This window comes from Brassica napus, chromosome C9, assembly GCF_020379485.1.
Source record: "Brassica napus cultivar Da-Ae chromosome C9, Da-Ae, whole genome shotgun sequence".
Lineage (NCBI taxonomy): Eukaryota > Viridiplantae > Streptophyta > Magnoliopsida > Brassicales > Brassicaceae > Brassica > Brassica napus.
The window spans coordinates 8,436,334-8,449,264 of NC_063452.1; the positions used below are offsets into that span (position 1 = coordinate 8,436,334).

The following is a 12,931-nucleotide window of genomic DNA, read 5'->3' on the forward strand; positions in this document are numbered from 1 at the left end:
AAAAATAAAAAAAGTTAACAAATACAGTTAAATAAATTTCAAATATAATTTCATATGTTTAAATTTTTCTTAGATTTTTTTAAATTAAGATAAGTTTTTAAAATTATTTTTTCCTAAAATTACAATAAAATTAAAATATAATATAATAATATTATAGAAATAAGATACTTAGTGGCCATTTTACCATTGGAACTAACAATTTTAATATAGTTTTCTTAACTTAAATTTTATTAGAACATAATATAGTATTATATTAATGAGATATATATAGCGAATATCTCACTAAAAAGGTTACTCTAACTCTTTGGTGGGTCAGAGCTTTGATCAGTTTGCTCTTGAATTGTTTCTCATTTGAGGACTTTTTATTTGATCTGATTATGCAATTTCAGTTTAAATTAATCCGAATGGATTCGAGTCTCTATAGCTCAATAAAACTAAAATGGGTTTCTCGTTATATTGGTTGGTTAATTCATAGTTCTATACAATTCTCAGTTGAATATCGCATAGTAACTTCCACTAATTGTTGATCAAAAAAAAACTTCCACTAATTAAATGGGATAAGTTACACAACTAAACTACACACTTGTTTCTTCGTCAACACTGAACTGTTTAATTTTCTGATTTATGATATTTAACGTTTTAAATGACCAAAGAATATATATAAACATATACGTGTACTGCGGTTCTTATTAACCTCACAATAAATACAACTTCAGTTGTACAAAAAAGTACTAACATAAGTTTTTTAAACTCTACGTTAGTTGTGTCTTCCTTCTTTCTACCTCTCCTTTTCCCTCATGATCACAACAAGCAAGAGTCAGAGATATTTGTTACGGTTTCTTGTGCTCCACGGTGGAGCTACGGCCGCCGCAGCTCCCTCCAGCGAGAAAACGCTCTCTCAGACACCCACTTGGGCCGTCGCGGTCGTCTGCACATTTCTCATAATCATTTCCCATTTCCTTGAAAAGGGTCTTCATAGACTCGGCAATGTCCGTCTTCATTCTTCTTCTTAAATGTTCTTGTTCAAACACTCAATGTCTGAACTATCTTTCTTTGTTTCTTCGCAGTGCTTATGGAAAAAGCAGAAAAACTCTCTGCTCGAAGCCTTAGAGAAAATCAAAGCTGGTTAGTTAGTAATGATTGATATTATGACAAAGCTTGAATTGGTTTTTCAAGAATTTTTTTAAAAAATGGTGATTGATTAATCTGCAGAGCTGATGATTCTTGGATTCATTTCTTTATTACTCACCTTTGGAGAAACATACATTCTCAAGATCTGTGTTCCTTCGAAAGCTGCTCTCTCTATGTTACCATGTCCATCTGAAAAGATGAACACTCTGGCTCCGTCTCTTAGCAAACATCTTTTGGCTGCTGGTGATTTATCTGTGAATTGCAAAAATGGATCTGAGCCACTAATAACTTTGAAAGGGTTGCACCAACTTCACATCTTGTTGTTCTTCTTGGCTATTTTTCATGTTCTTTATAGTTTAATAACCATGATGCTTAGTAGGCTTCAGGTATGAAGAATCTAGTTTTGACCAACATATCGATGTTTGATGGAGTTAATAATGATGGCTTCATTTTTGTGTTGGCTACGTTGCAGATTCGTGGATGGAAAAAGTGGGAGCAAGAGACATTATCTCATGATTATGAGTTTTCTGTTGGTAAGTTGTGTTCAAATCCCTGAGATATGTCTCTTTTAAAAAAAATATGTCTTTAATACTTTCTCTGGATGTGGAGCAGATCAAACAAGACTTAGGCTCACTCATGAGACTTCTTTTGTGAAATTGCATACAAGTTTCTGGACAGCAATTCCTTTCTTCTTTTACGTCGTAAAGAAACTATTATTTCTTTCTCTTCCAATTGCATCAAACGTGTTCTTGATGTTATGATTTTGAATATTTTGAGCTCTTTGCAGGGGTGCTTCTTCAGGCAGTTCTTTGTATCTGTGGGAAGAACAGATTACTTGACCCTGCGCCACGGATTCATCTCTGTGAGTTTCAAAATCTTCCACCTTCCCCTTTTCTTTATTGTTGCAATCTTGATGCGTGAATATTGTGGTCTGATCAGGCTCATTTAGCTCCGGGAATAAAGTTCAACTTTCAGAGATATATCAAAAGATCTCTCGAGGATGATTTCAAGTTAGTAGTTGGAATAAGGTACAACACAATCCACAAACATAATAATATGCAAATGAAATTATTTTGGTTGATCTTCTATTAGTGTTTTCTTAATAAATATATTTTTTGTTTTGCTCCGCAGTCCAGTTCTTTGGGCATCATTTGTGATATTCTTGCTGTTTAATGTTAATGGTGAGCTACACATCTGGCTTTACATTTTTCAAATTCAGTTCATATTATGAAGTGTATCTATTCAATTTCCAGGATGGAGAACATTGTTTTGGGCATCAATACCTCCAGTGCTAGTAAGACTATCCCTCTCTCTACTTATGCTAAACCTGCTATGGAGTAAGTTCTTTTGTCTCAATATAAGAAGTCTTGTAACAGATAATTTTAGCTGTTGGAACAAAGCTTCAAGCGATTTTGGCAACAATGGCGCTAGAAATCGTAGAGACACATGTAGTAGTACAAGGGATGCCTCTAGTGCAAGGTTCGGATCGATACTTTTGGTTGGATTGCCCTCAACTGCTTCTTCATCTTATTCACTTTTCCTTGTTTCAGGTAATAACACTATGAAAACCATGTCTTCAGCTTCTTTGTTCTTCTATTTTGCTCATGTATAATTAATATTTATATTTCCTCTGTGTTCTGCAGAATGCTTTCCAGATAACACACTTCTTCTGGATATGGGTAAAATAAACAAGAAGCACCTCCTTTTAATTTAAATATTTTCGAATTATATTAGTAAATAACATACTGAATAACGTACATATAATATAAACCTTGGGGCTTGCAGTATTCTTTTGGATTAAAATCATGCTTCCATAAGGATTTCAACCTTGTAGTCATAAAACTCTTTCTATGGTAAAAACGGTTATTCAAACCCTTAATTATGTTTCTTACAATAGAAATCTTTTATTTAAAAACATATGAGGATGTATGTATATGCAGCCTAGGAGCTTTGATCTTATGCAGCTACATCACTCTCCCGGTGTACGCTCTGGTGACTCAGGTAATTTGTAAACAACATTTTTTTTAATATTCTAGTTATGTGGCCTCTTAATGAGAGTAATCTTGAATGTTGAAACGATGAAATGATAAAATGTTGTGTTGATGTGTGAGCAGATGGGTTCACACATGAAGAAAGCAGCGTTTGATGAACAAATGGCAAAGGCATTGAAGAAGTGGCATAAAAATATCAAAATGAAGAAAGGAAAAGCAAAGAAGCTCCTTAGCAAAACACTTGGTGGTTCGGGGAGTTTCAGCATCTCCCCCTCTTCCTCTGGAACCACTCTACATCGTTCCAAAACCACTGGTCACTCTTCTAACGCCATATACTACAAACAAGAAGAAGAACACGAAGAAATATCTGATCTTGAAGCTGGTGCTGAGGATGCTACTAAAAGGTTTCAAGAACAGCATAAGCCATTCCACCATTCTTAGCTGTTTTTAGTGTACTTTTATTATTACTTAAAGGTTTAGATGTTGTGAGAAAACAATGTTTCTACTGATTAGCCAACAATAGACTTATTTATATTAACTAAATCTACAGACGACATATTAGATTTTACCTTAGCATTAACTAGTGTGACCATTTTGCCCGGTATACCAAACACTTGAAGCTTTGGTCCATACTGTTATGGTTTTCTTAACTGATCTCTTGACATTTTGTTTCTTACTTCATAGGAATCATAGCATATGTATTCAAATGTGATATGTAATGAATTTTCCTCATTTAACTTTAATAAGCAACTTCCACTAACGTTACAAAACTGAAGTACACATGGTTCTCCGGATTCTTTAACTAAATACTGCTAGTAATTAAGAAGAACTGACATTTTCTTCTCTAAACACAAGTTAACATGGTACAATTTAATGAAAGAGTTATGTTGATCCGACACAGTTAACATGTCCCCAAAGGACTACTTCCAGTAAAACCAACTCTTTCTGAAGATCAGATGAGTTGTCTTCTTCTCGTGCCCAGTCAAATGTTTATCCAAGATTGAAAACATATAAATTTATCCAGTTGGCATGAGTGGTGAATTCACTCGATCTCTGGCTCGTAATAGTAGCTCCCAGGCCAAGACATCAAGAAGTCTTTTAGGAAATTTATCCTTGGTTAGTTATTGTTTCTTTATTAATGATCTGGTTAGTTTACATTACTTCATAGTTTATACACTTGACTACTAGGAAATAAGGCTTCTCCTTCCTTTCAAAAAGCTTTTAACTTTTATATGATCTCTAAAACACTCCTTAACATTGCTAATTTTCACTAACTAGTTATTAAATTGATAATTCGTTTCAAGAAAGAAAACAAATGATACTTTTGCACATATTTTCTTGGAAACGAATGGTAACCAAGAGAATAGAGAGGAACGTTACATTCCTTAACGTTCCTTAAAAAGATTATCATTCATGAAAAATATTTTTTTCTCTTCATTCCCTCTCATTCTTTTTTGTAGAGAATTATAATGCAAAATTGTTTCTTGTTAATTTTGATAAGGAACCCTCATTCCTCATCGTTTCCAAAATTTTATTCCTATTCATTATTTTCCTATTCATTCCTAATGTTCTTGGATGGTTACCAGTCATAGTAAATAAATACATTATGAAATATAAAAGGTATTTGTTTATCAGGTTATGGAAAGAACAAAGAGAAAAATACAGAGAAAACAAAACCTGTATTTGCTTACAGACAAAAAAGGGAAAATTGTTTTTTTAGAGCAAAAAAATGATAATTATGTCCATTTAGACTAATCTCATATACTTTATGTCTCATTAAGCTAATTATTTTCAAAAAGGCAATAATGCCCTTAAAATTGTAATTTTTAAATATAATAAATAATGGGTTCGATTAAGCGGGATCGATCGATCCAAAATTACAAGGTCGAACGGATCGATCATGATCATTATGCATAACAAAAAAAACGCGGAGCATATACTGATATACCTGGTCCATTTCACTCGATCGGCAAAAGTCGATTTCATACAGATCGACCGATCTCAAATTATTGACCGATCGATCCGTGGAAGCATAGATATGACTCATGGTAGATAGGCCTGGGCATTTTAACCTGGACCCGAAAACCCGGACCGGAACCGACCCGAAATCACAGGTCCAGGTACAGGTACAAGTATGTGTAGATTAACCTGTTGGATATATTATTCATAGACCCGTGGGTACAGGTTCGGATCCGGGTAAGACCCGATACCCGAACGGGTATTAATGGAACCAAAAAAAACTAATAGGCGTGCTTCAAGACTTCAAGACTTCAGGTTACAGCACGTCACTTGATGTTTTGTCTCAAACCTCGGTATCTCCTCGGCTCCTGCAGTCGTTTCCACTCCCCCAAACAGCCTTCAATCTTGAACAAAACCGAAAAAAACTTATCAATCAAACTGGAAGACCTAAATCATACTCATCTAATTTCTTCTTCTCCACTTTCTGAGACTTCTCAAAATAATTCTGTGGTAATTCCTTAATCTAAACCCAAGTTTCTTAATTCTGTGTTAGTCTCCACTTTTTTTAGTTTTGATAATGGTTTCGTTTCGTTTTTGTCTTGCTCGATGATTCACTTGATGACTAAGTTACGTTTGTTTGATTCTTTTGATTTTTGAGTTTTGTTTTGTTGTTTTGTGATTTGACTTTTGTTCATTGTTCAACTTGATTTTGAATCATATAATTCTTTGCGAATTGTCTTTTGTTTTGTTGCTTTGCTTTGTGACTTGACTTTTGTTTTGTTGCTTTGTGACTTGCGAATATAATTCTTTATCAAAGTTTAAGCAAAACAGATCATACGTTTGAATATTGTTTAATTTAGTATGTGTTGTTTCAAACTTTCATTTTTTTAATTCTGTTTTTTCTTTAATATAGATGGCTTCTTGTGAGAATCCAGTTGGAAGGGATGAAGATGAACCAATGCATGTTGAAGATAGTGATTCTGATTGAAGTCATGATGAAATTAGGACTCCAAGTTCTCGTAAACGCAAAGAAGCTGATGGTGGAAGTACTTCAAAATCAGGAAAGAAAACAAGATCTTGGGTTTGGAATCACTTCGCGAGGCTGCAAAAAGACAATGACAAAGCTAAGTGTCACCATTGTGGGAAGGAGATGATTTGTCCAAGCAAAATCAGGAACATCAAATATGAAGAAGCATTTGAATTTTGCGTGTAAGGGTTACAAATTATGGCAAGCTGCAAATAAGTTCAATAAGCAAGGTCAAGATGGTGATGATGACAGTCTTATGATCTGCAAGGTTTCTGAATCAGTGTTCAGGGAAGCTTCTAATGAGATGATGGTCTTGGGAGAACTGCCATTAGCTTGGGTAGAAGGTTTAGCATGGAAACACTTCTGCGACAAGGTTAAACTTTACAGCCCTCATTCTAGGAGAATAGCTTCAAGGGATATAGTTGAGATATATGTGAAAAAGAAAGCTGCCATGAAGAAGATTCTTGTAGATAATAAGCAAAGGCTCTCACTGACAACAGACATATGGGTTGCTCCTTATACAAGAGCAAGTTATATGGTTGTAACGGCCCATTTTATTGATTCATGCTGGCAGCTAAAGAAGTTGATTATTGGATTCAAGAATGTGTATGATCACAAAGGTGCAACCATCTGTAAGGTTCTGATTGACTGTTTAGCATAATGGGAGATCAAACGGGTGTTCAGTATCACTGTTGATAATGCCACAGCCAATAGTTCAGCTATGAGGAGATTCAAGGAGCAATTTGTCGAAAATGGAGATGATGCTTTGGTACTTAATGGTCGGTTTCTCCATTTGAGGTGTGCTACTCACATACTGAATTTGATCGTTAAAGAAGGATTGCTTGAGGCAGACAACAATATCAGTGCCATTCGAAATGGCATCTGCTTTGTGAGGTCTTCAACACCTAGAATGAATTCATTTGAGAAGAGAGTAGAATCAAGAAGACTTCAGAGAGGGAGCTTGCCTTTGGATGTAGAGACAAGATGGAATTCTACTTATCTCATGCTAGAACAAGCTTTGAAGTTCAAGGTTGGTTTTGAGAAGATGGCGGCTGAAGATAAGCCATATAATGACTACTTCAATGAAACTATACAGGGAACAAAACGCATTGGGCCACCGAGTAAAGCTGACTGGGAAGCTGTTAACCGGTTAGTTCAGTTCTTGATCATATTTTACAGTGCAACTTTGGTTCTTTCTGCTTCAACAAGTGCTTGTTCCCATAAGCTATACCATGCTATAGTCACGGTGCAAAGAAACATCAGTGCATTGAGTAACACACCTGGTCCGGATGCTATCTTAAGGTCTAAGGCTGCATCAATGTTAGGAAAGTTAGGGAAGTATTGGGATCCATTTGGGGAACATAAGGAGATGAATAAACTTGTGATAGTTGCTGGTGTTTTCGATCCGAGCAAGAAGATGAAGGTTACTACCAAGCTTTTTGAGAAACTCTATGGTGTAGGAGGTGTTCGGGTTACTCAACTAACCACTGAAATTGAGGACATCGTGAGAAGCCTTTTTGATGAGTACAACAACAATGTGAAGAAGCGACGTGATGCTGCAGCTGGTGGATCTTCTACTCAGGCTCAAGGTAATTCTTCTCAGTTTCAAGAACAACCTGGTGAAGAAGTATCTCAAAATACAGTTCTTGGGAATGGTCTTGCTTATGAGAGCATGAATGATATATATAATGAGCTTGTTCAAGAATCAGGGTTTCAAGAAAAAACAGATGAGTTAGATTTATATCTAAAAGAGAATGTGGAGACTCGGAATTTAACGGCAGGTTCATAGTATGATGTTCTTTCTTATTGGAGGTTGAGCAGTGCAAAGTATCCGGTTCTGTCTCTAGTTGCTAGGGATGTACTTGCTATGCAAGTGTCTTCAGTTGCATCCGAATCAGCCTTTAGCACAAGTGGTCGAGTTCTAGATCCAAGTAGAAGTTGCTTAACCCATTACATGATTGACGTGCTAATGTGCACTGAACAATGGTTGAAATGTGAGATTAAAATCAAGGGAAAAGGAGTTGTAAGGAAAGAACAACTACTTAAGGAGATAGAAGAGAAATATGCACTTATGAGAGGTATTTTTAACCTTTCGGCTTTAAGTTTAAAGCTTATGTTACTTATTTTTGAATGACTGATAACCTTCACTTATATGTATTGTAGAATTTGAACCAGCGTTTAACATCCAAGGCCAAGGTCCCTGAATACAAACTTCCAAAGAACAAATGAGGTTGTGCCTTAGTGACTTGGTCTGAATCTGAACTTGTGTTAGTATGAACTATGAAGCTAGTGTTTTCGACTTGTTTGTATGAAGTTAATGACTTTGAGTTGATCTTGATAGTATGAAGTTATGAAATATGAAGTTAGTGATTTCGACTAGTACATTTTTTGGCTTGTTTTGATTATCGGCTTGATTGTAAATTTGTAATTATGTTAATAGGCATGTGAAATGGAGACTAGTTATGGTCGGCTGGAAGCAAAGAAACTTGGAGAAGACGTGATGAAGTTGTTGTTTTCTATTTTCTTTTGTTTTTGGATTGAAACTTCATAAGATTTATGTTATTTAGTACTTTTGTGTGGTTGAATTGTTTGCAAAAACATATAAGTTTGATATGAAATTATGGATATTTGGTTTTCAATGCTTCGTAAACAGGTTTACATGGGTAAAGATTTCGGGTTTCAGGTTAAATGTTACGAGAACTACTGAAAAATACCCGAAACTCATGGAACCGAACCGAAAAAACCCGAAAAACCTGTACCCGAACCGGAACCGGATGTGATCCGAAAAAACAGGTTCTTTTGCAGGTTTTTTATTTTTAGACCCGAACCCGAACCGAAATTCTCTCAAGTACCTATTGGGTATAAATTTTCTAGACCCGAAAGATCCGGATCCGAAAAAAACCGATCCGAACCCGACCCGAAGATCCGAATGCCCAGGCCTAATGGTAGAAATAATGTGAAATTTTTGTGAATAATCAATGGAATATAGAAGACGGCGTGAGAAGAAGATTACCAATTTTTTTTTGCTTTTTTTTGTTTTTTTTTAAATCGATTTTTTTCAAAATATGAAAGTGAATATTCCCAAATATTTTGTTTTCATATTTTTAGGAACTGATTTCTTATTCATATAATATAGCTAATATGTAGAAATTGGTTTCTACAGTTTTTAGAATTATAGTAATGTGTAGATTTTGATTTCTACATGTTTTAGATTTACAGTAAATCTGTAGAAGTCTGTTTCCACGTGTTTTAGATTTATATTAATATGTAGATTTTGATTTCTAAAGATTTTAGATACGTAGGTTAAGCGCATAATGTGTATTTTAAATATTTTTAGAATACTCTTATTTACGTAGATCACGTATTCTAAACATTGTAGATTCAATGAAAAAAGTGGATTTCATTTTCTACTTCGTTGAAATGACATTTCTACTTTATTTAGAACAAAATCTGAAAATTATGATTTAAACATTTTTAGAATTGAAAAAATACCACTAAGTTCATTAAGGTATTTTATCAATAGTTACTATTTTTCTAATTTTTTTTGTTTGTAAAACTATTTATTAAATTTATTTTTAAAAATATTAAACGATATTATAGACAAAAATGACACGAAATAGATATTAATCTAAGGATATAGTTATCGTTTTTTCTCTAAAAAAAACAATTTTCCCAAGAAAAAATTAAAAAACAAGAAGAATATCCATAAGAATGGGAGAAAGTGGAAAGAACGTGACACACTGGCATACGCCGAGTCTATAGATAACTGATTGAGAGCCATTATTAAAATTTCAAATTCCTCAAAATATTATTTCTTCATATGTTACACGATCATTTTAATATATTAATTACAGTTCACGTCAAATCTTTAAGATTACTAATATCTTTTAAATTATTAATTTGCAGGTCGAGAGAAGAAGAAACGAAGAATGAGAAGACGAAAGAGAAAACAGCTGTCATCATTGTTTGAGCCTATACAAGAACCGTTGTGAAATCATCTTCTTCATTGGTGAATGGTGATGATGGATAAACATTTGGATTCGATGAATCAGGTGGTGGAAGAGATCATGAGCATCCACAGATCTTTACCCTCTAGACCAGACATCGACGACGTCGAAGCCGCGACTTCTCTCATACAGAACGTCGAAAACGACGATCAGAGCCGCTTGGACGCCGTCGATAGGCAGATCAAAAGCTCCGGCGTTCCTCAGGAGCTTTTCGACGCGCTGCAGGAGATGAGGAGAGGTCTCGTTCGTTTCCAGAGTAAAGAACAGAAGAGAGAGGCCGCGAAAGTGCTCGATCTCGAATCTGCACACGTCGTGTTCGACGAATTGATTCAGAGAGCTTCTCGTTGCGTTGCTTCTCCGCCTTCCTCCGATACGAATCCGTCTCGGCCTCCGCTAGCGCCGGTTGTTTCTCCGGCGAGTTTGTATTCTTCTGATCAGACTCCTGTCAAGTCCAAGGAGATGTTCACACGCGACGATACGTTTGTGACCAAGGTCAAATCTTCGCTCTATAGTGACGGTTTCTTAGCTCCTCGCAAGCCTCAGGTTTTGGATTCAACACTTCAGGCTAAGAATCTCAGTGGTGAGAAAACCTTAAATGTCTAAACTTTTTGAGATAGAATCTGAGCTTAAGTGTTTACATGTGATTAGTTTAATAATTGAAGTGGAATGATTATGTGTAGGCCATGATGGGGAGAAGCTGAGTCTCATAAAGCTTGCAACTTTGATTGAAGTGTCGGCCAAGAAAGCTACTCAGGAGCTGAACCTGCAGCACAAGCTGATAGATAATCTCGAGTGGCTTCCTGATTCTCTAGGAAAGTTATCGAGTCTAGTTAGGTTGGATCTGTCTGAGAATTGCATCATGGCGCTACCACCGACCATAGGAGGGCTTTTGTCTTTGACGTGGCTCGATTTGCATTCGAATAGAATCGGTCAGCTCCCTGAGTCTATAGGAGATTTGATGAACTTGGTCAACCTGAACCTTAGTGGAAACCAGTTGACGTCTCTACCATCGTCTCTGAGTAGATTGATCAGTCTCGAGGAGCTTGATTTGAGCTCTAATAGCCTCTCTGTTCTCCCTGAAACCATCGGCTCTCTCGGGAGCCTCGAGAAGCTCGACGTTGAAACAAACAACATCGAAGAGATTCCACATAGTATCTCGGGTTGTTCTTCCTTGAAAGAGCTCCGTGCAGATTACAACAGGCTTAAAGCTCTTCCGGAAGCTGTTGGGAAGATAGCTACCTTGGAGATTTTGACCGTCCGTTACAATAACATCCGGCAGTTACCTACGACAATGTCCTCCATGGCTAACCTCAAAGAGCTTGATGTGAGTTTCAACGAGCTTGAGTCCGTACCAGAGAGCTTGTGTTACGCTACAACGCTTGTTAAGCTGAACATTGGGAACAATTTTGCCAACCTGAGATCACTCCCGGGGTTGATAGGCAACCTTGAGAAACTGGAAGAGCTGGATATGAGCAATAACCAGATCCGTTACCTTCCTTACTCTTTTAAAGCGCTTTCACAGCTGTGTGTTCTTCGCACACAGCAGAACCCACTTGAAGAGCTTCCAAGGGATATAATCCAAAAGGGGGCTCAGGTTATTACTTATCTATGTTTAGTGTTTGTCCTGTCTTGTATGGATGATTGATTGTATTATTGTTTGGCTTCATCCTCTCAGGCTGTGGTTCAGTACATGCATGATCTAGTGGAGGCAAGAAACACCAAATGTCAAAGAACTAAGCAGAATAAGAGTTGGGTCGTCAGAATCTGCTTCCTCTGCAAGTCCACCAACTAGAGAACATGGAGCCACTCTTGAACAAAATCTGACTTCGATTTCATTCTTACAACTCCTGAAAGTCCAATCAAAGATCCCAATTGTATTCTTTGTATTTGTTCATACCTGACTGGATCCTGAGGAAAATGTAATTCAATTTCGTAATGTCAAATTGTTTGTATTCTTGTTTCTCTTGTTGTAACTTTCTTTCTTTTCGAAGGGCTTGCTTCTCCTGTTGTAACTTTCTTCTTTTTGAATGCTAAATTGAATTGTAATTCAATGCTTGTTTCTTCTTCTTTTAATGTACCAAAACATGTACTGGGATTATCCGTATCAAAACACGTTTCCACAGGCTTTTTTTTTTCTGTTTTAACCTGTTAAAAAGTTTACTGAGGAGAACATAAATGGCCGAGCAAATTATTGAGCAAAATATTTGTCATCTTTTGTTTTTTTTTTGTCACTGAAACATATTTGTCATCTATTTCATTTTATTGACAAGTTTATATTCATAGCCAGCCGTGGGTGAAAACTAAAAATAATTCAATTGATAGATACTCTATTAATACTTTACCAATAAATACTCAAAAAAATAGAAAAGGTCGAAAATTTTTCAAATAAATACCTTAAAATATTCAATTATCATGTGTCTGTGGACAGAAAATATCAAAGTATTATACAACAAGTAAATAAATACTCAAATTTTGAAACAATTATATATTATACATTATATTTATTTTTTGGTTAAATCTGTAGACAATTAGCAATGAGAATGATGAATTTTTCCAACATTTTAAATGCTATAATGAAGCTGTTGAATTTTATTTAAAACACATATGGATTACATTAAGTTGAATGTTTTCAACAGGTTGAAAGAACTGAAATGGGTTCAAGGCTGCCATTTTTATTTCCTCCAAATTATCAATTTCAATTATTTTGTAGTAAAATATTTTTCAAAAAATAAAAGTTATACCAAAATTATAGACATATAGATAAATAATAATCTCATTTTATTTGGATACCAAAACATCATATTTACTATACTTTC

At 35.5% G+C, this 12,931-nt stretch overlaps 3 protein-coding genes across 4 annotated transcripts; all 3 read left to right on the forward strand.

The window, feature by feature from the left end:
- Positions 1–323: 323 nt before the first annotated feature.
- Positions 324–3,685, forward strand: LOC106400264 (MLO-like protein 7). The gene is made up of 14 exons (XM_013840642.3): positions 324–989; positions 1,068–1,125; positions 1,213–1,517; positions 1,604–1,664; positions 1,744–1,832; positions 1,919–1,993; positions 2,071–2,159; positions 2,263–2,312; positions 2,385–2,425; positions 2,508–2,681; positions 2,775–2,810; positions 2,917–2,984; positions 3,072–3,132; positions 3,246–3,685. Exons 1-14 carry the CDS (start codon positions 798–800, stop codon positions 3,561–3,563), a joined length of 1,617 nt encoding a protein of 538 aa, XP_013696096.1. The 5' UTR covers positions 324–797; the 3' UTR covers positions 3,564–3,685.
- Positions 3,686–4,170: 485 nt separating this feature from the next.
- Positions 4,171–8,747, forward strand: LOC106399772 (zinc finger BED domain-containing protein RICESLEEPER 2-like). 2 transcript variants are annotated; one of them, XM_013840225.3, is made up of 4 exons: positions 4,171–5,591; positions 5,995–8,186; positions 8,272–8,338; positions 8,549–8,747. In XM_013840225.3, the coding sequence occupies exon 2, from the start codon at positions 6,830–6,832 to the stop codon at positions 7,895–7,897; it is 1,068 nt and encodes a 355-aa protein (XP_013695679.1). In that variant the 5' UTR covers positions 4,171–5,591; positions 5,995–6,829; the 3' UTR covers positions 7,898–8,186; positions 8,272–8,338; positions 8,549–8,747. The 2 variants fall into 2 exon arrangements, with proteins under 2 accessions (XP_013695679.1, XP_022552679.1); XM_022696958.2 differs by having other exon boundaries at positions 8,272–8,747.
- A 1,102-nt stretch (positions 8,748–9,849) lies between these two features.
- On the forward strand, positions 9,850–12,181 carry LOC106366382 (plant intracellular Ras-group-related LRR protein 5-like). The gene is made up of 3 exons (XM_048768996.1): positions 9,850–10,695; positions 10,796–11,709; positions 11,791–12,181. The coding sequence occupies exons 1-3, from the start codon at positions 10,122–10,124 to the stop codon at positions 11,905–11,907; spliced, it is 1,605 nt and encodes a 534-aa protein (XP_048624953.1). The 5' UTR covers positions 9,850–10,121; the 3' UTR covers positions 11,908–12,181.
- The last annotated feature ends 750 nt before the right edge of the window (positions 12,182–12,931 follow it).

Excerpts from the sequence above, each read along its gene's own strand:
- LOC106400264 (XM_013840642.3), top strand. The coding sequence starts at position 798 with ATGATCACAACAAGCAAGAGTCAGAGATATTTGTTACGGTTTCTTGTG. Across the intron at positions 1,518-1,603 it reads TGATGCTTAGTAGGCTTCAG|ATTCGTGGATGGAAAAAGTG; the intron begins GTATGAAGAATC and ends GCTACGTTGCAG. Across the intron at positions 3,133-3,245 it reads TGTACGCTCTGGTGACTCAG|ATGGGTTCACACATGAAGAA; the intron begins GTAATTTGTAAA and ends ATGTGTGAGCAG.
- LOC106399772 (XM_022696958.2), top strand. The coding sequence starts at position 6,830 with ATGAGGAGATTCAAGGAGCAATTTGTCGAAAATGGAGATGATGCTTTG.
- LOC106366382 (XM_048768996.1), top strand. The coding sequence starts at position 10,122 with ATGGTGATGATGGATAAACATTTGGATTCGATGAATCAGGTGGTGGAA. Across the intron at positions 10,696-10,795 it reads TCAGGCTAAGAATCTCAGTG|GCCATGATGGGGAGAAGCTG; the intron begins GTGAGAAAACCT and ends GATTATGTGTAG. Across the intron at positions 11,710-11,790 it reads TAATCCAAAAGGGGGCTCAG|GCTGTGGTTCAGTACATGCA; the intron begins GTTATTACTTAT and ends TCATCCTCTCAG.